Source organism: Numida meleagris, chromosome 4 (assembly GCF_002078875.1).
Source record: "Numida meleagris isolate 19003 breed g44 Domestic line chromosome 4, NumMel1.0, whole genome shotgun sequence".
In the NCBI taxonomy this organism is placed as follows: domain Eukaryota; kingdom Metazoa; phylum Chordata; class Aves; order Galliformes; family Numididae; genus Numida; species Numida meleagris.
The window spans coordinates 11,670,178-11,689,290 of NC_034412.1; the positions used below are offsets into that span (position 1 = coordinate 11,670,178).

The 19,113-nt window shown below is 37.8% G+C and overlaps 1 protein-coding gene across 11 annotated transcripts in view; it reads left to right on the forward strand.

The window, feature by feature from the left end:
• Positions 1-19,113, forward strand: part of COL4A3 (collagen type IV alpha 3 chain) — a 131,171-nt gene that overhangs the window by 97,138 nt on the left and 14,920 nt on the right. For all 11 annotated transcript variants that reach the window (XM_021395316.1, XM_021395310.1, XM_021395313.1 and 8 more), the window contains 20 exons: positions 1,114-1,198; positions 1,868-1,903; positions 2,230-2,394; positions 3,482-3,574; positions 4,659-4,754; positions 5,115-5,185; positions 6,083-6,271; positions 7,157-7,325; positions 8,434-8,526; positions 10,010-10,114; positions 10,982-11,079; positions 12,329-12,479; positions 12,619-12,732; positions 13,424-13,591; positions 14,716-14,805; positions 15,288-15,422; positions 16,105-16,203; positions 17,200-17,289; positions 17,887-18,026; positions 18,766-18,892. In XM_021395316.1, the coding sequence (XP_021250991.1) occupies positions 1,114-1,198; positions 1,868-1,903; positions 2,230-2,394; positions 3,482-3,574; positions 4,659-4,754; positions 5,115-5,185; positions 6,083-6,271; positions 7,157-7,325; positions 8,434-8,526; positions 10,010-10,114; positions 10,982-11,079; positions 12,329-12,479; positions 12,619-12,732; positions 13,424-13,591; positions 14,716-14,805; positions 15,288-15,422; positions 16,105-16,203; positions 17,200-17,289; positions 17,887-18,026; positions 18,766-18,892 (2,314 nt within the window). The remainder of the gene's footprint in view (positions 1-1,113; positions 1,199-1,867; positions 1,904-2,229; positions 2,395-3,481; positions 3,575-4,658; positions 4,755-5,114; positions 5,186-6,082; positions 6,272-7,156; positions 7,326-8,433; positions 8,527-10,009; positions 10,115-10,981; positions 11,080-12,328; positions 12,480-12,618; positions 12,733-13,423; positions 13,592-14,715; positions 14,806-15,287; positions 15,423-16,104; positions 16,204-17,199; positions 17,290-17,886; positions 18,027-18,765; positions 18,893-19,113) is intronic.

Here is a 19,113-nt window from a genome sequence, read left to right on the forward strand (position 1 = left end):
CTTTAGAATAAGAATAAGCTGACCGCATGTGGCAGTTTCAGATGCCTCATGATGCTCTTACTGGAAAATGTCATTCTGGAGGTACTGTTATTGTTGGGTGTCTCACAGAGATGGCATCTCCCTTCATGTAGAATTGTATGCAAGATTAGCATCTCATTAGACTTCAGTCATTTCCACTCCAGAGGCCTTCCTAAAGGCCTCATGTGCATCTAATAGTAACTTTCTGTTCAAATTGCCCGAAAAGAAATAATTTTAAATAAGCTGAATAATTTGTTATTGACAGAGCAGTAAAAACACCCACTGCTTTTCAAAAAATTAATAGAAAAAGAAATTGTGAATTTTAGTTTTAAGCAGTTTTTTGTTGTTCCTTTTATAATTGGTGTATTAGTAGCCCATCTGCATTTCAATGTGATGTTTGTGTATCAAGGCAAAACTCTTATTGTAATCTTATTTTTGGGTAGTAGTACCCATGCGAAATAATCTAGAAAAGAGCAAAAAAACTGCAGTTACAAAAAAGCAGAACTATAGCTAATAACATTCTGATTCTGCTGGTCACTTAGAGAAATTTTGAAATCAAGTACTAAGAATATACTCAGAATATTGAGAATATTAGTTTTAAATGAATGACTTCTATATGCATTTGTGATTTAACCAGATGATTTTGTCTATTTTCATGTATGATTACTTAGGAGAGTAGCCTAGATATTGCTGATGCTGCTTTTAGGCTGTAGAATACACTGATTCCTGAAGGTTCATGTCAAGCATATTTTCCATTTCATGCTACTGTAATATTCATGATTGGGTCTCCAACTTGTACCTTGCCTGTATAATTGCATCCACAGACAGAGGAGTTTCCTGAGAGTTAAGGAACTTTATCGGAATTCCCAGCTCCCTCTATTTGTACAAGTCTTTTGGCTTTATCTGTGTGTTAACAATTGTATTTTGATTTGTGGCTGCTTGTGAGTATTTAACATGCGCTTAGAAAGGTCTCATGGTGTCACAATGTCAAAATGATGAATGCAATTATAACATTGTTCTAACTAAATGGTCAGTATGAGGCGCTGTGCTTTTCACTCTCACTATTTTTTCTTTTCTTACAATCTTTTTATTAAGACAGAGTATTATGACGTAGTTGGTGAAAAAGGAGATGAAGGACCTCCTGGACCTCCTGGACCAAAAGGCCAACGTGGCATGCCTGGTTTGTAGTCCATTAAGACTAGAATCTTTTGGAAAGAGCTGTTTACTTGAAGGACTTGCTGCAGGCGAGATTTCTGAGCACCCGGCAACTTGCTCCTACCTTCCCAAGAATATTTCCAAATATATTACTCCTATGAAATTGCGGAACTGAAATGTATCCCAAGATTTGTGGACAAATTTCCTTTTAAAAACAGTGAAGTTGGTGTGCTTCTTTGTGCAGATAATTGAGTTCAGCACCTAAACTCACTCATATTCTGTATAATGACCTCAGTGGATTACTCCAACAGAGCATTGATATGTATGCCATAGACAAACCATCAGGGCTGTAAATCTTCTGCTGAAGGTTGTACTACTTCTTTTGGCTTTCACAGATTGTCTTTTGCCCTTTTTTTATTGCCTATCACCCCAAAACATTGAGGTTTTTCCTTTGTTTATTTTGGCCATGCCGTAAAATTAAAATGTGCTGATTTATTTGAACCGGATTTTAGTGAGAATTGGCAGTGCGCAATAGTTGCATAAATGGTATCTGCCTACACAGGCAAAACCAAATTCTTAAAAGATAAAATGAGAATAGAATGCAAAAGTCCAAAGATTGTAGTCGATGTTACTGAGTAGTGCCTTGTAGAATATACAGTTGTTTAATTAAAGTTCTAAACACTTCATTTTGCAGGGCCACAGGGTCCTCCTGGAGACGCTGGTAGACCAGGTATATGTAATAATTTAGTACCTCACTGTTATACCAAATCAGCTTTGTGAAAATTGTAATTTTGGAAGACTTTGAACATAATTCTAGGTGGCAAAAATATGTCACCCAAGAGTTGTGATGGGACTAGTATTTAAAGAGAGATCAGAGAACATTTTAAAACATATTTACATTCTCATTATGATTATTTAATAAATCACAGTGCAAAAAAGATTCATGATATGAACTCTGTGACAATGTGTTTGTCTTGTTCAACCTGCAAAGTTTACTTTGCTTTGAATTGCTTTTCCATTTCTTGTTTGTTTTTATATTTTTTCCTCTTTTGTTAGGTGTGTCAAGACCTGGTCTGAGAGGTCCCCCAGGATTTCCTGGGCCAAAAGGAGCAAAAGGAGAAAAAGGACAAGCGGGCTTGTGTATTGTAGGCCCTCCAGGACTACCTGGGATTACAGGCAGAATTGGTTCTGTTGGCTTGCCAGGTCCTCCGGGAGAACCAGGTGACATTTCGTTACTATATACAAAATGTACAGCAACAAATCTAGAGCAATCTAAATATCTAATTAATTAGATGATATAGATATTTAAGAATTAAGTGTATATTGAGTAATACAGTTGAACGTCATTTTTTCTTTGGAAATTTCGTTTTAGAATATTCATTAAAAAGCATGCATAGCAAAGATCTGTGCTCCATTGTTAATGAGATTCTGGGGGGAAGGTATAGTGATTTCCTAGTATAAAACTTTCAAACTTTTTTGTATAACTGTGACTAAAAATCTACTACATAGTCACAAGAAGGACCAGTGAGAGAAAATCTGGTCTTGAGATTAATTTTTCCAAAAATTGCAGTAAAACTTCTGTAAAACTACCTTCAGAAAGGGCTACTCTATAAGTTAGAGAGATCACATGGATACCTACATAGATCTTACTGGGCATTAGAGCTGGTTTGATGTTCTGGCAGCATGAAAACAAAATAGTAGCAAAGTAATAGATGAACCAGCTGAGTAGATACAGTTTACAAAGCTTTCAGAAAACATATTAACCAAGAAAACACCTTTAATAACCAGCATCATGTTTCCTTTATATATGGTATGGCTAACACGAGTTCTTTTCTGATGTAATGCTTCTCTTTCCTCTCTTAAAGATATCTATCCTGAAAATGTATTGCTCAATATATCTTCCGTTTTTTCCAGAGTGATAGTAAATACACTGGAATAATTCTGACAAAGATACTTGAACAGCATTAATAATCTACAATTAAAAGAAAAGTTTCCTTTCCAGTCCTGGAGAAGAAAGAGCTATGTTTCTGTAGATTCAAATAAACTGTAAATATTTCCCCCAGCAGGGACTGTACTTTTTAAAGGCACCTCCCTGGCTAGACAGGTGGATCCAGCAGCAGTCTGATGAGGTTTTCTTTAGCTTTGCCATACTTATCCTCAAGTACTTGAAATTAAAGGTGTTTTTGACTTGTCCAGGTAGTTCTCTCTTAAATAAATACTGACACCAGCTCATCCTTTGACATTTTTTTCTGCTTTGGCGAATGGATAATTGTCTGATGCATTCGTGCCATGCTTGTTTCATTAACAGGGAGAGTAACTTTTAGAACTGGCCTTCCAGGACTTCCTGGACAGCCAGGGTATACAGGACCTCCAGGACCTCCAGGAGACACTGGCATGAAAGGTCAGTGACTGTGTTTACAGGCTATGTGTCAGGACTGACATAGTGTTCACTTGGATAACAAGGTGTCAGAGGCACCAGGAAATCTTACTGTTGTGGAGTGAGCCTTTCCATATTCGAGAGCTCTCATAACATAGCAGAAATTAGAGTTGAAAAAAAAATTACATTCAGCCTCAGTACAGGGTTTTGTATATTTTGATTTTGTGTAGAGTTTTTTGGGTTTTTTTTCTGCATGGGAGTGTTTTCTCTGAATGAGATCAGGAGCAGATTGTAGTGGCAGTCACTGGCCTTTTCAAGTGAAAACTAAGACTGAAAAGTGCCTTTTGCTTTTCTGCTTCCTTTCTGAAAGCTATCACTTAGAAATAGATAGTCCAATCTGGTTATCTTCATAAACCCTCGTGAAATTTTTAAATTAATTGACCTCTCAAGCTATTTGAGTTCAGAGGTTTTAAAAACAATTTTAGGGATAGTAGGGTGCTATCTTTCCCTTACAGTAAACAGTAGCTAAGAGCAGTGTATGTATCAGTGCCACACATCCGTTGTTTAGCACTGCTGTCAGGGTGTAGACCTTCTCTGGGACAATTATTATTGCAGGTTGGTGAGGTTTTTGTGTTCTCCCGTTGTTAAGTCCAACGCCAGCAATTGGTCTTTGAGAGAAGGTTCATTCTGCAAATATCACCGCAGGAACTGCTAAATTTGTATGCCACTTGCCAGTCATTAAAGTGGCTCCTATGAAGCCATGTTAGCTCAAAACCTGTGTCATTTTCTTCTTTTGAAAAAAATTGGCTTATTAATAGAGTGACTGTCACCAAACAGCTTACTGAAACTAGAATTGAAAAAATCAAGATATTTAAAGTAGATGTCCCTATGTTGTCATTTAAATGTTGTCAGTTCTGATTCACTGTCTGACAACAGGTAATCTTGTAGTGTATTGGAAGTGATCTTCCATCAAAGTAAATGTCGCATTTCCTACTACTGCTCTTTGACCAGGACGTATTGGCCACCCTCTAAAACAAATTGTATAACGCATTGGTTAAGTTTGGGAGTTACTTGCTGTTGAACAACTATTTATTTATATTCCTTCTAGGTGATGAAGCTTGCACCTGTACTGATTGCAGCTATATTCCGGGAACACCTGGTCTTCCTGGTTCTCCTGGGCCACGTGGCCAAGATGGCATCCCCGGTAAGTGATCTCAGTGTCCCTAATGGAATAGTAGAAAATGCCAATACTTCTACTTTTAGCAAGAGGATCAGGACTGGTATGGGCACTTCTGCAGCATGCAATATTCCAGGTCCCTGAAATAGTCCTGAAGTTGCAATAAGCATGCATAATGCAGCTCCATCTGCTGATGTGAGCCTGAGCCCTAAAAGCATTGATGCCTGAGCACTGAGCTTAGGTACAGCTTGAAGCCAGGTCAATCTGTGCTCATGGAATCAGTGTGAATGGCAGTAACATTCAGTGCTGAGTGTCATTATCAGGGCTTGTCAAAATCCGTTTCCTTATTTTCTTTTTCCTTTGCAAAATATGCTGTTTCTTTTGCAGGTAGAGAAGGAACACCAGGTCCCAAGGGAGCTCCAGGTTCTCCAGGGGCACCAGGTTTTCCAGGAGCTCAAGTAAGACTTGAATTTTTCAGATTATGCTTCAGATCCTGTAATCATTTCAAATAAATGTCACAACTGGTGTTACCTGCTGTGTTATTCTAGGTGATTTCAACAGTTTTCTGTTGTGGCCTTGCCTTGAATGTTGTGTGCAATTCTGGTTTCCCCAATAGCAAAAGGATACTAAGGTACTTGAAACCGACCAGAGGAGGGCAGCAAAGTTGGTAAAAGGGCTAGACAGCATGTCCTGTGAGGAGAAGTTGAGGATGCTTAGGTTGTCTAGTCTGGAGAAGAGGTGGCCAAGGTTCTGTTCACCTACATAATGCTATAATCATGGCAGTGGTGTTAAAGCATATACAATTTTGTCTGTATATGTCTACTGTATATTTTGTCTGCTGTTTCAAATCTCTCACTTCTCTTGTGTCCAGCACATCTCGGCAAGTCCAGACTCGCCAAAGCCCCAGCTGTTCCGAGAAACTCATAATGCCCATAACTCATAATGATGGCATACAGATGTATAATTGAAAGAGCATGCTAATGTTTTTTTTTTTCCAGCTCCCAAGAGTTCATGAGCCCAAGATTGCTAGATCTCAGTGTTCTTTCGGCTTTACATTATACCCTGAGGGGTCAAGAAAAAAGCACTGAAATTAGCTACAGGCAGCCAACTATGGCAGCTATAATGTCCCTAGGCAGAGAGTCCCATGAGGAAAAGAAATCTCAGATTTTAAGATATTTTCTTGTACTCCTATTTGTACCACTGATTGAGGTGTACAGTTTCAGTAAATAGAGATGAGAAGGATAAGGAGAATCATTCTCAGGTATTCAATTTAAATACTACTAATAAAAAAAAAAAAAGCTTGAAAACAGTTGACATGTCTAGCACTGAAATTCTCTTGATTGCTTTTTTTCCAGGGACCTCCAGGTTTTAAAGGAGATCAAGGACGTAAGGGATCAAAAGGTGAGCCAGGATATGTGTATCCAGAGGGACCAAAAGGGGAGCAAGGAGACCCAGGAACCAGGGGAGACAAAGGAAGAAAAGGATCAAGTGGATTTCTGGGAAGACCTGGCTCTAAAGGTCACAAAGGTTCTAAAGGTGAAGAGGTGAGTGTGCACTGTTCATAGTTAATACAAAATTCAAGAAAAGCTTAGTCAATGATTTTATCTAATATAACAATCCGTTTCACCTCTTGTGATATTTCAGCTGAATATCCTCTCCCTGACTTAGGGGTGCTATGCTCATCTATAGCAACCAATTCCAAGTGGAAACGAAAGAATGACAGTAAATATTCTTGTGTAATACCAGAGAGAAATGAGGCTGGTGTGGATGCATGCTGCTGAAAAGCCTCAGCACTATCTTAGATTGCTGTGATAAATGAAACAAAACAAAACAGAAGAAGAAAAAGATTTTTTTCTGTCTACTTACAATGCTTAAAATAAAAAAATAATCCAAATAATTCCTGTTTGGTCTTTAGGAGTTAATCTCCAGTCAGGGCTGAGAAAAACCACAAAAGCTGGGAGAATTGCTTTAAGAATGGAATTGTTAGGACAGAGTTCTTTGTTCACCAGAAACAAAAGCCAGCTATTATCATTGTGCTGTGTTGGCAGTTCAGATATAACTCACTCTAAACCTGACCTCATTGTATTCAAGGAGAATCGATATTGAGATTTTGTCTTTTCCCAAATGTTGCTTTGAAAAATAAAAAATAATAGTTCAATGTAATGCCACAGTGATTGAAAATCAAGCTGATTTGTACTATTTCACTTTTAATAAAAAGGATGAATGAATGCCCTATGCTTGTAACCATTGATATTAAAATTCATTTTTTCTTGAGTAAATCAGTCATAAAAGTCCTCTTCAATTAACAGAGCTGCTCTGCTGCTGAAATAATGTGATATCACAGTCACAAAGAATCAGGCATTTTGTTTTGAAAGTTAGCATGAAAAGCAAGTGATTATTGGTATACAGACATGTGTAATCGTTAATAGGGATTGCCTGGTTCAAAAGGAGATAGAGGGCAACCCGGATTGCCTGGTAACCCTGGTCTTCCTGGAGAGATGGGGCTTCCTGGACTGCCAGGATATGGACCGCAAGGAATAAGAGGTGTTAAAGGCTCGAAAGGATTACCTGGTCCGCATGGATTGCCTGGAGAAGCTGGTTTGTAACTTAATATTTTATTATTTTTTACCTATGTTGAAGATTTCAATTTCGGAGAGAGACTGAAGACAAAGATATGAATTATGAAACATAGGAAGTTTTTCTTTGAATGAGATTTGTGTTGTTCCAGCTTCAGCCCCACTAGAAACAATAGCAAAAATCTTAGGGTCGTAAGATAACTGAGGTTGGAAGGGCCCCTATCAGGTCCTTTGGTCCAAACTCCTGCTCAGAGCAGGGTCAGCTATGAGATTAGAACAAGTTCCTCAAAGGATTATCCAGTCAAGCCTTGAAAACTTCCAAGGAAGAAGACTGCACATTTTTCAACAACCTATTCCAATGCTTGACTGTCTTCATTGTAAAAAAGATCTCTTAATTATATATCCAGTTATCAGTGTGAGCTAAGTCATCAGGGGAAAATAGGAAGGATTGAATCAGTGCCAGAATCATCAGTGTATTTATTTATAGGCAAGTATAATCTGGAAGAACTTGAAGTTGGACAGGAGAGATGTACTCAAGATAAAGTCACTTCTTAAAGAGAATTTTTGAATTTTGGATCCATGGGATTCTGAAGCTTAGTGCTTGTAACTGCAGTCAGACACTGGACACCATATGCCTATGCTATTGACTCATTTAAGATGTGAATTTGTTATCCAAAGGGATGAAATTATCAGAGTGCATGTCTGAGTCTTTGTCACTTTTTCTGGATTTGTCACATTGTTCCACAAATCAAGAAATCTACAGTAATCTCTGTTGGAGACATTGCTAGTTGTGAGGGTTTTTGGTTTGTTTCTTTTCAGTCTGGTCTGAGAGCAGTCGTTGTTGGTGTTGACAGTAACTTTTGTTTTCTATTTGAAATCATTTTGTGCTCTTTTTTCTGGGTTTCCACCAGACTGCAGGAGGGCTGAGAGGAAGACGTGAGGCGGGCTTAGTGTCAATAAAATTATTTCCCTGTATTAAGTCAGGATTTGAAGGTTATTCAAAATCTGTCAGAGCTTCAGAAGTATGGAAACTGCTGAAGACAGCATTTTAACTGAATAGATTGCTTGCTAATATTTTTAAATGCATAACATTTCCAAGCTATAAGACTTTCATAATGTATTTCCTGAAGGTCTGAAAGGAGACACCAGTAGGATAGCTCCACTACCTGGGTTGCCAGGACCTCAGGGACCAGATGGTTTACCCGGACCCCCAGGAGTGCCTGGTGAGTATGTTTACTCTAAGTAATGTCAAAATCAGAGATGATCTGATTGGAATTTCTCTACCGTCTGTGGCTGGATACAACTGTTGGGTTATTTTGAGAGAACCGTAAGAAGAATTTCTGTGGTGCAGAGACAAAGGAATTAGCCATATCTTTGCCTTTCAAGACAATTAGGGAAGTGGACATAAAAATGAACAGGAAAGGAGCATGTCGGACCATGCCCACAGTGTGCAGTACAGTGAGGGTCTAAGCAGTGCTATGCCCTGTCTTGTATTTTCCAAGAAACAGAAACTTCAGGTGTGTATGTTGCAGCTCATATATCCTAAAAGATGCCTCTGGAATAATTTTGACAAAGTCTAGCCTAAAATACACTGTAACTCCTGCAGTCCTCAAAAGAGAATAATCAAAATTAGCTTAAAGCATTCTTAAGCCCTTAGTAGCAACGGTAAAAAAATCTCATACGGTAGTTGCAAGCTTGCTTGAATAACTAATTATATTACTAAGTTTCCAGGCTCTTTTTTTTTTCTTTACTTTATTAACCACTGTTTGAAGATACTGTGAGTGATCCTGAGTTTCCTTTATGGGTGGACTCAGGGCTTGGGTTTAGAAGAGATGCTTTTCTGATAGCTGGTCTTCTAAATATTGCAGTGAGATTGAAGCTAACTGCAAGGCATCTTTGCTTTGATTTTTAGAACCGTAATCCTTAAAACTGCCCTGAATAGCACAGAAAAACCTATCGTCAGTTTAATGGTAGCTTCTGTTCATATAATTGGTTCTGCTCTGAGCCTCAACCCTATGATGTGTTGCTTGAACACTGTCAGCAAGCAGAAGATTTCTATCTGCACATAGTTGTTCAAAAAAGTTGAAATTGGGAATATTGCATGGAATCATAGAATCATAGAATTGCTCGGGTTGGAAAACACCTTCAAGATCATCTAGTCCAACCGCAACCTAACCATACTACCCTAACTCTGACAACCCCCCACTAAGTCATGTCCCTGAGCACCACATCCAAACGGTTTTTAAACACATTCAGGGATAGTGACTCAACCACCTCCCTGGGGAGCCTGTTCCAGAGCTTAACAACCCTTTCTGTAAAGAAGTTTTTCCTGATATCCAACCTCAACCTCCCCTGGCGCAACTTGAGGCCATTTCCCCTTGTCCTGTCACCTGTCACCAGTGAGAAGAGACCAGACCCGCTCTCACTGCAATCACCTTTCAGGTATTTGAAGAGCGCAACTCCCCACAGCCTCCTCTTCCCCAGACTAAAGGCTTAACTCACAGAATTATGTCTGCTTTGGTGTCGTCAGCACAAAGATCACAATTATTATTTTAAATGATGTGGAGGATAAATAGTGTCAAAGATCTAATAATGCAATCTACAGTGATGTTTTAATTAATAATGATAAACTAGAAAATAACAGGTTACTATGTGTTGAAGTTCCGTGGTAAGATGCATCACAGTTTATGTGTTTTCTTTGAACAGGTAGGGTTGGAACAAGTGGTCAGCCAGGTGATGTGGGGCACCCAGGGCCAGCAGGTGACACAGGCTTTCCAGGCCTTGGGTTTCCTGGAAATCCGGGCCCAAAAGGTAAAACACACTTTCTATCTTCTTTAAAAAAACAAAACAAAACAAAACAAAACAAAAAAAAAAAACGCACAACCTTTTTTCTACTTTTTTTTAATCTGGAATGAAAAAGAAAAAAAATGAATGAGCATTAGTCAGGTGACTTTTAGCACTCTTGTAATTTACTGCCTTCAGGTTGCAATAGTTGCAACCCTGCCTTCAGATTGCAGATCTGAAGTATTTTAGAGAAGTATAAAAGCTGCCAGTAGGAAGATATTTTAAAAGATAATTCGAAGGCATTGATGCTTCCTTTGGTGGCCAAATAGGTAGTTTTTCTGAGTGCCACGCTTACTTCGGATGGATTCTGTTTACCTGCATGTGTGTAACAGAGTTGTACAAGTAGCGGTACTTTATTTTTAATCAGTGTTCAATACAGTGTTGTATCTGGTCTACTCTGGAGGAAGTAGAAAGCATTTTGAATACTGTGAATTTGGCCCTTCCTCATGCACAGCTGTGCCCCTCTTTTATATATGCCTTTGGATACTAGAAATATTATGATCTACTCTCAATAGTTCCATCCGGAAACATGCAAACAAAAAGTAAAAAGCTCTAATACTAAAATTACTACAGTGTCGCTTGTTGAAGAGACTAGGAGGGAGCTGGCACCCGAGCAGGTTCGCTCCAGTCTGTTACTTAACATTTGAAACAAGTAACTGAGCAGTGTTACAATGAGTATTGAGTGAATGCTTGGAGAAAAAGACTGTGAGGGATGCATATCAGGTTGTAACTGAAAGTAGTGAAAGAAGTCCATAACGGCATACATACAAATACACATTTGTAAATTGAGGTGATAAATATGGCATTTGTACTGAGATTTCATTTCATTTGCAGGAGATAAAGGACTTCCTGGAGGCAGAGGGGCACCAGGTTGTGAAGGAAAGATTGGAGAGCCAGGCCGAGCTGGAAATTTAGGACAACCAGGAGAAAAGGTTCAGTTAGAAAAACAGCACAGACTTTTCCATAGATCCCATTCATAAAATATGACACTGCACAAATAAATTAAGAAACATAAGGAAAATAAGAACTCCTGTATTTACTAACCTGTGATGCACAATCTATGAAATGAAATGGAATCTCTTATGAGAGAGGTGTAAAGTAAAATTTCAACTAAAGATGCAAAATTTCAGATCTCCAAGTGTTTGGGATGTTTTGGTACTTCTGTTTTCATAGCACAAAGAGGTTATTGCATTGTTTTCTGCAAAAAACAAAAATTAAAATTAAAGCCACAGCTTCTGAAAAGATGGCTACTCAGAAATTACTGATGGCATATGTAATTGTAGGACATTTGACTACTCCATAATCAGGATCCAAATGTGAACAAAATAATAACACTTAATTGTTCTGAAAATGTGGTCATTTCTTCTTTTGTGTATGCTTGTATGACATTCTTTTATATGTTGTTGTTCTTATATGACAAATAATGAAAGTTTAAATTATTTGGATTTGTTTAATTATTATGCTGTATATGTGCTTCAAGCCACCAAACAGCTTCATTTGGAGTGACCTTTCTGATCCAAATGTGTAATCAGTGGCTTGTATAAGCTCAGATCTACTAACCAGCTTAAGGAACATACTGGTTTGCTCGTACCCCAGACAACCAGCACTTCAGTCAGCCAATAAGAACAAACAATTCAACTTTTCCTTTCAGGGAAGAGAGTTGGCACATTTGTCTTAAAAACGGTATTCATGGAAAAGTGTTCAGAAGAATTACAAGAGGCAAAAACAAACAACAATAACTGAATATTCTGAATATTCTCGGTGCTGACTTTGATCTCTTAAATAATTATCCTCATGAAAAAATAACTATCATGCAAAATAAAGGAAAAATTTTGTTTTCAGATATATGTCCAACATTTTTCACAGTTAAAGCAAGCATCATAATGCAGTTACAGCCAAACAGAGGGAATTGCTTTGTAATGCTTAGTAGCAATTTCTTAGAGGTAGGAGACAGACTTCAAAAGCTATTTAGGCAAATTAATATATTGGTGTAGAGTCTTCAGCTGGTCAATAACATCCAGTGGTCTACTGAATTGGAGATATTACACGCGGTGCGGTGAAAGATCCCTGGAGAGAGGAGATTATTAATAAGAAAAGCTAGCTGATCACAGGGTGGAGAAAATATTTTGGCAGATTTGAAAAGCATAGTACACAGTGATTGTCTGTATTTCTGTATTGCAGGGTGACCCAGGCATGATTATTCCTGGAGAGCCAGGCAAACTGGGTTCACCAGGAGGTCGTGGCATTCCTGGCCCAAAAGGTGATACTGGATTTCCAGGACTTCCAGGCTTACCAGGGCATGCTGGACGTGACGGCGATGGTGGCCTAAGAGGTACTGTGGTCAAACAAGCATGAGGAACACAGCAAGTTACATCCATATTTTAAGCAAAAGGAAGCCAAGTTAAATAGTGTTCATGCAAAGCTTCAAACTACTATCTAAATTGTTATGAAAACAATCTCCTTTCTTTTAGGAGATCCAGGCTCGTCTGGTGTTCCTGGGGATCCAGGTTTTCCAGGGAAACCTGCTGAATGTCTTATTGGCTTGCCAGGTTTGCCAGGTGCTCAGGGAGCTATAGGCCCACCAGGTAGGATGTTCCAAATCAAACGAGCTTTTTGGCTGAGTGGTTCTGGGTTTTATTTCTGCCTTCCAATGTCCTGAGGGATCTAAAGTTGTTTATGGATATTGATAATGGGATAATCTGCTATAAAATGAGATCTCATTTAAAAGAAGAATTATCTGCAGATTTGAGAAAGCACAACTGATTAAGATAGATTAAGATTCAGATTGCATTATATGGCACAAGAAGTGATCATAAACTCATGCAAATTCCACAGGTAAAAATCTGTTTCAGTTGTCTGTTTCATATGGGGCTGAACTTGGTGCAATGTCATTAATAAAGAAGCAAAAGAGAGGAAGAGACTCAACTATATGGAAAACCAGTTCAGGGACTCACAGTACCTGCATTTACTGTGTATGATTTCCATTCTAAGAGAAACACTCTCAGACACTCAGCTCAGTTATTCTCCTGCATGTGAACTCAAAATTTCTTTTTCATCATGATGGGAAATCGTTCCCCAGAGTTTTTGAAGGATGAATGCAGAATTGGTATTTTATTTTTATCTGCTTTATCCTCTGTATGTTTACACATATATGTCTTCTGTATAGTTGTCAGTCAGAGTTCAAGAAGAGTTTTGTACTTAAATGGCAAGATAGAGATGAAGGTTAATTTTCCAGCAAGGTATACCTTACATACACGGTCATGCATTTTTTCTTAGGAAGAAGAGGTTCACTAGGTTCAAAAGGCAAACTAGGTCCTCCTGGCTTGGGTATCCCTGGAGTCTATGGAAAGCCTGGGGAACCTGGATTAATAGGTCTCCTGGGAAACACAGGATTACCTGGTCTCAAGGGACAGTCTGGAAGGCCAGGAGTCTCTGGTGTGCCAGGTAAGGACACTGCAAATACTTGTTTTGACATAGAAATTTAGTCAGTCTCTGCAAAAGGGTGTCAGTCATGGTGTCATATAATCATCTCTCAGTTGAAAATACAGGAACAGTCTACATTAGCAGCTTTCATATACAAACCTATATGATGTTATGTGGAAAACAGATCAATCATCATTTTCTGAATGATTAGGATATCTAGAAGCTATTATGACACAATACCAAATTTTCTACAGCACTCTTCAGAGAATAGAATGTTACTTCACACTGTTTTCTGTACAGCAGTGTCGGAAATAGAACACTAGTTAGTTAATGTTCTGAGTCTTCCCAGCATAATGGAAGTGTAAAGAATTTAGTGGCTCTTACTCACAATGCTTTTTTCAACTGAATAGCTTATTAGTGCTACTTTTCTGTTTTTTTCTGAAAAAAAAAAAAAAAAAAGTTCAGGTCTTGAGTCTGTCAGAGTTGTGACTCAAACTATCACATTAACCAGAGCTGACTTTAAGTAGGTAATCCCTATAGAGTGAGTTGTTTAGTTGTTTTTTTCTTTCTGAAATGTGTTCATACGTGGTCTGTAGAATAAAAGAAATCAGGTGTGTAATGCTGCTTTTTTACCAAAGATTTTTCAATATTCTCTAATCCTTCATTATTCTGTTGCAAGGAGATGGTACATACATGTTCATACATACAACTGTAAAATTAATGATGAATACGCAGGCCAAACCTAGGTTTCTAGTGTCGCTTGAGATGAGCTGTCATGTCCTGGCTGGCCTCCAGCTCCTGAACTAGAAAGGAATGTCTTTCCCATACATCCTGTGATGGATCTCCCAGCCCGATATGGATATCTCAAATATATTACAGTCACCCTCAATTATTTCATTCATTGATAGAAGCTATCGCAGCTGTTAGTAACCCCTCAAACTACCCAGGTTAGTCTGTATGTAAGTGCTGTTTCAGTTGTTAAAAGCTGGTAAACTTACTTCTACAGTTATGTTCCAGAAATGGAGAAAAGATTAAAAGAATCAATTTACTGCTTGAATGACAGACACATGCATAACTTTCTAAAGTAGTGTTCTGTTTTACTGATCAATATTAACAAATATGTCTCTGTTGTTTAATTTCCACAGGCTCTAGGGGAGATCCAGGTATAATGGGTCCATTAGGAATTCCTGGACCCCCTGGCAGGATTGGAAGTCCAGGCAACCCTGGTGTCAGAGGCAAGTGACAAAACTGTCTGCCTTCATTATTCCTTAAGAGTACAGGATCTTAACCAGAATTTCTTTGTGTCCTGGTAAATCTTTGACTTCTGGACCCTTGCAGTCTACTGACAGAACAACAAAGTTTTCTTTTAGCCCTACCGAATTGCCACCTTTCCTACTTCACTGGTATTTGTAAAAATGGTTAGTGATTTGCTGCAGAGCTTTTTACTCTTTTTTTTTTTTCTGTCTCATTCATGTTCAACATATTATATCTTCTTAACAGATATATTATGCTTATATTCACTATGGGAAATAATTATGATCTCTTGCTATAACCTGTGGTCATAAATGTCTTATTAATTATTCAGGTACTTAAGCTGTTGATTTGACATGTATGTTTACATACACTGTTGACCTTAGAGACAGGATTTTCACTGCTTCCTTTGTATGCTACCATCTAGTCAGGTTTCTTTAGAAAATGTCTTTATATTTTCTTTCAGGTTCTTTTGGCTCCCCAGGGCTGAAAGGAAGAAAAGGGTTTCTTGGAGCACAAGGTGAACCAGGTGACAAAGGTTTTCCAGGACCATCTGAAACCTTGGTTGTGATTGGAAATAAAGGAGAGCAAGGCTCAAAAGGTACATGTTCACTTTTCCATCATTCAAAACTAGTTAGGTTTGTCATCTGTGTTGCAGTTTCAGGGGACTCTAACACGTGGAAGACAGTGACTTTACTACTCAAAGTATTCACATGGCTTTCTAATAATTATTGCCAACCACTCTGTCTTTTCATTTGTGAGATAGCTGGATATTACACTGAATATTTATTTCCATTTTAACTAGTCTATCCTTAATAATCCTCACACTGTAATGTGAAATCAGTAATAAAATGTGATTATAGGAGGATTACATGAATAAATCCTGTGTGTCTTTACACACATAGTAGCCCTTGAGCAGAAATGAGTATGCTTACCAACTGAATACTGGATTGTAAAGAAATGGATTCTGCTTAGAAATATTTGACTGTCAGAGGAATTATTTTCTGTGTAATATTAATAAAGACTCAGCATATGAGTTGTGCATGCTTAAATAATGCTGTCTGGCTTTGTGTAGACCTTTTCATGTAGTAGATTTCAGAAACTTCCTTTTGTCTCCATATGGGAAATAGAGAAGGCATTGACTGTGACCTTGTCTCTTGCTTGTGTTTGTTAACAAAGTAAAATATTCTGCTCCATTTCGGTTTCATTAGTTTTAAAAGAGTTAGAAAACTCACATTCTAAAATGCTGTCGTGCAATTTTTTTTTTAATGAAACCATTTTAGGAGTCCAAGGGAGAATGGGTCTAAAAGGAGAAAAAGGAGATGCAGGTGTGCAAGGTCCCCCAGGTCTTACTGGGTCTGAAGGAGTGCCTGGTGTACCAGGTATGGAGTATGTATGTTGAAAATTACCTTATCACATGAAGGGTAAGATAATATTTTGAAAGTTGCTGGGTCTCCAGTGAAAAGAAGTCCTAAAAAGATCCAGCGTAAATTGTAAACCTACCCATGCCATTTCACAAAGTTTGCTCTGCCATCACCATGCCCTCATACATAACGATACATATTTTCCTTCAGTGAGAAAATGCATGTGGGTTTTTTTTCCAAATTAATGATAATAAAACTTTTAACTTCTCTGTATCTTTAGTTCTTTTAGATAATTTATTTCTAGAAATCGCAATACTGTAATTAGATACACAGAAATTTTGATAGTTAAGAAATTAGAAATAATTTTAGTCTTGTAATTGAAGTGGCTTCTGTCATGATTCGATTAACCAGAATCATCACTCGTATGTCCTTGGTAGCTGTTGCAGTGTAGCCATCAAAAGAAAAGCTGCAAATGCTTTGGTACTCTCTGACTGTCTATGGGAGAAAATCAGGCCTGACATGCCTAAATATTCAGAGATTACCACTACCCTGGAATTTATACATCTGGGCATTCTAGATGAAGCTCTACTTTGCAGTAAACTGAATGCTAATTTAGCTAAATTAAGTTAACGTGATTGTGACACACCCAGAAACCAGACTGAACACAGGTGAACAATGGAAGGAAAGTCCAACACATGAACACAAATTCTTGATCTTGATAAAAATTTTCAAAGGATCAGTTGCCACTCCTAAATACTGTGAACAGTCACAAACCTTAATATGTCAATGTTGATACATAAGATATTTGAGTTTTTTTCCTTGACAGTGATACTGATAATTTTATGTGCATCTAGAGCAGGAAGAAGAATTATACTACAGTGTTAGTTGATTTATAAAATAGTAAGATACCATGCAGTGTGTGAAGTAAAAGATTCTGTTTTAATCTCAGCTCTGCTAGACAGTCAGTGTCTAAACTGAGCATGTGAAGTTGACATTTATTTTTTCATCTTGCAGGTGTCAAAGGATTCATGGGTCTTCCAGGGAGTCCTGGAGGACAAGGATTTCCGGGTGCACCAGGAAACAAAGGGAACATGGGAATTCCAGGTTATTTTCTATTAAGTAGTGTTTAAAACTGATAGAGCTGTACAGAAGCATTTACACAGATCTGAGCAGTTACTGTAAGCACACACAGAATACTTACTCAAGTTGAGATTTATTCTCTGCAGTGTTTGTAGACTTCTTACACCCCAGCATTTGCCTGAATTACAGAATGGAGTTCTCTCTCTCTTGAATTTTATAGTGGGATGCTAATAATGTATTGTAACTGACTATCTCTGTATATTGATTATAATAACTTCTTAAACAATAATTTCAGGGCATTAATTATTCAGTTCATGGCAATGTATAGTGGCTTAACCTGGTTTTGTAACCAAATGCCTGGCTAGCGGTCATCAGACTTTCCTTTTATAAGTTTTGACTATTGGAATTAGAGATAATAAATTAAATATAACTTATTTAATTTATATAGTGTTAAATGTAATAAACTTTTTTAACGTGTTTGGAATTAAAATCACTAATTGTACAAAATATCTCTGGTAAAGAATTAATATCTGAATATATAAGCAGTAGTTAACAAAGCATGAAATGTGCTATGTGATTATGATGCTTTTAAGAATGCTGTTGTTGTCTGTGTATTTCCAGGTCAAAAAGGACACAAGGGATCTCCAGGCTTTCCAGGAACTTCAGGTGACCCTGGTCCAGCAGGCTATGGTGGCTTTCCAGGTGAAAAAGGAGACCCTGGGCACCCATCTCCTGGACTCCCAGGAGAACCTGGTCCAAAGGTAAAAAGGCAATAGAAACATTGTTGTATTAAGCAAAGAGCAGAGCCTTTGACAAGAGAAACAGAAAAATGTGTAAGCACAAGTTGTAGAATTTGCAGGAGATAAGTAGATGATATGCTAATGATGATACATACAAAAATCCTCTTGTACTCAGGAATTGCAGAGAATTAGAAAATGCAAAATTTGTGTAATCTAAAACTATGTGGGCTTCTGAAAGCCTATTAATACCACTTTTTTTTTAGCAATGTTTATTATTAGGTATAAGTTAGACCAAGTGGATATGCATGTTTTGTTTGTTGAACAACTGGGAATCTTTACATATGAAATTATCCAAAATATGTGATTGATGATGTAAGCTGTACTATAACTCCTGTAATCTGTCCAGATTATCTGTTTACTTTCTTTATTAGCTGGATATTGAGGAATATATTGTTCTGCAAGTTGGTTGGAATTCAAGATAAAATGTGCATTTTACTATTTTGTATACCTGCATATTATGTATAAGGTGTATTTTTGAATCAAAAGAGCAACTGTTAGAATAAAATTGGAAAAAGGTCTATGGAAAAAACATCTAAAGACTGAAGTTAATTTGTGCAGATTAAAGAATGATATTGTTTCTTATATATGTTCCCGATTATACACAAAGTTTAAAAATAAGTATGGTTTTTCTATTCTTCAAATACAGAATGTAATGTCATTCTTTACCTGTTTGTGTGCAACTGCTATTTCTATTTCTTAGGGAGATCCAGGTGCCCCTGGAGTTTTGGGCAGGAAAGGAGAAAAAGGGTCCCAGGGTCAGCCAGGACATGAAGGAGCATCTGGACTACATGGGCTCAGAGGAGAAACGGGAGTTGCTGGAAACCCAGGTACGTTTTGTTTTGGAGGGGGATTAAATGTTGATATGGTTCTAGAAGAAGAGCATTTCTCAATAAGCTATGCAGGGTGCCTGCAGGGTGGCACTTTTATATTCGACTGTCATAAACCTCAACAGCTTCTTTGTAGTTGGCACAGCCAGGCTAGCTTATAGCAGTTAGAGATCTGTCCCAGCTGTCTGAAGTAGAAATAATAGCAAAGTTAGCCAACTGAG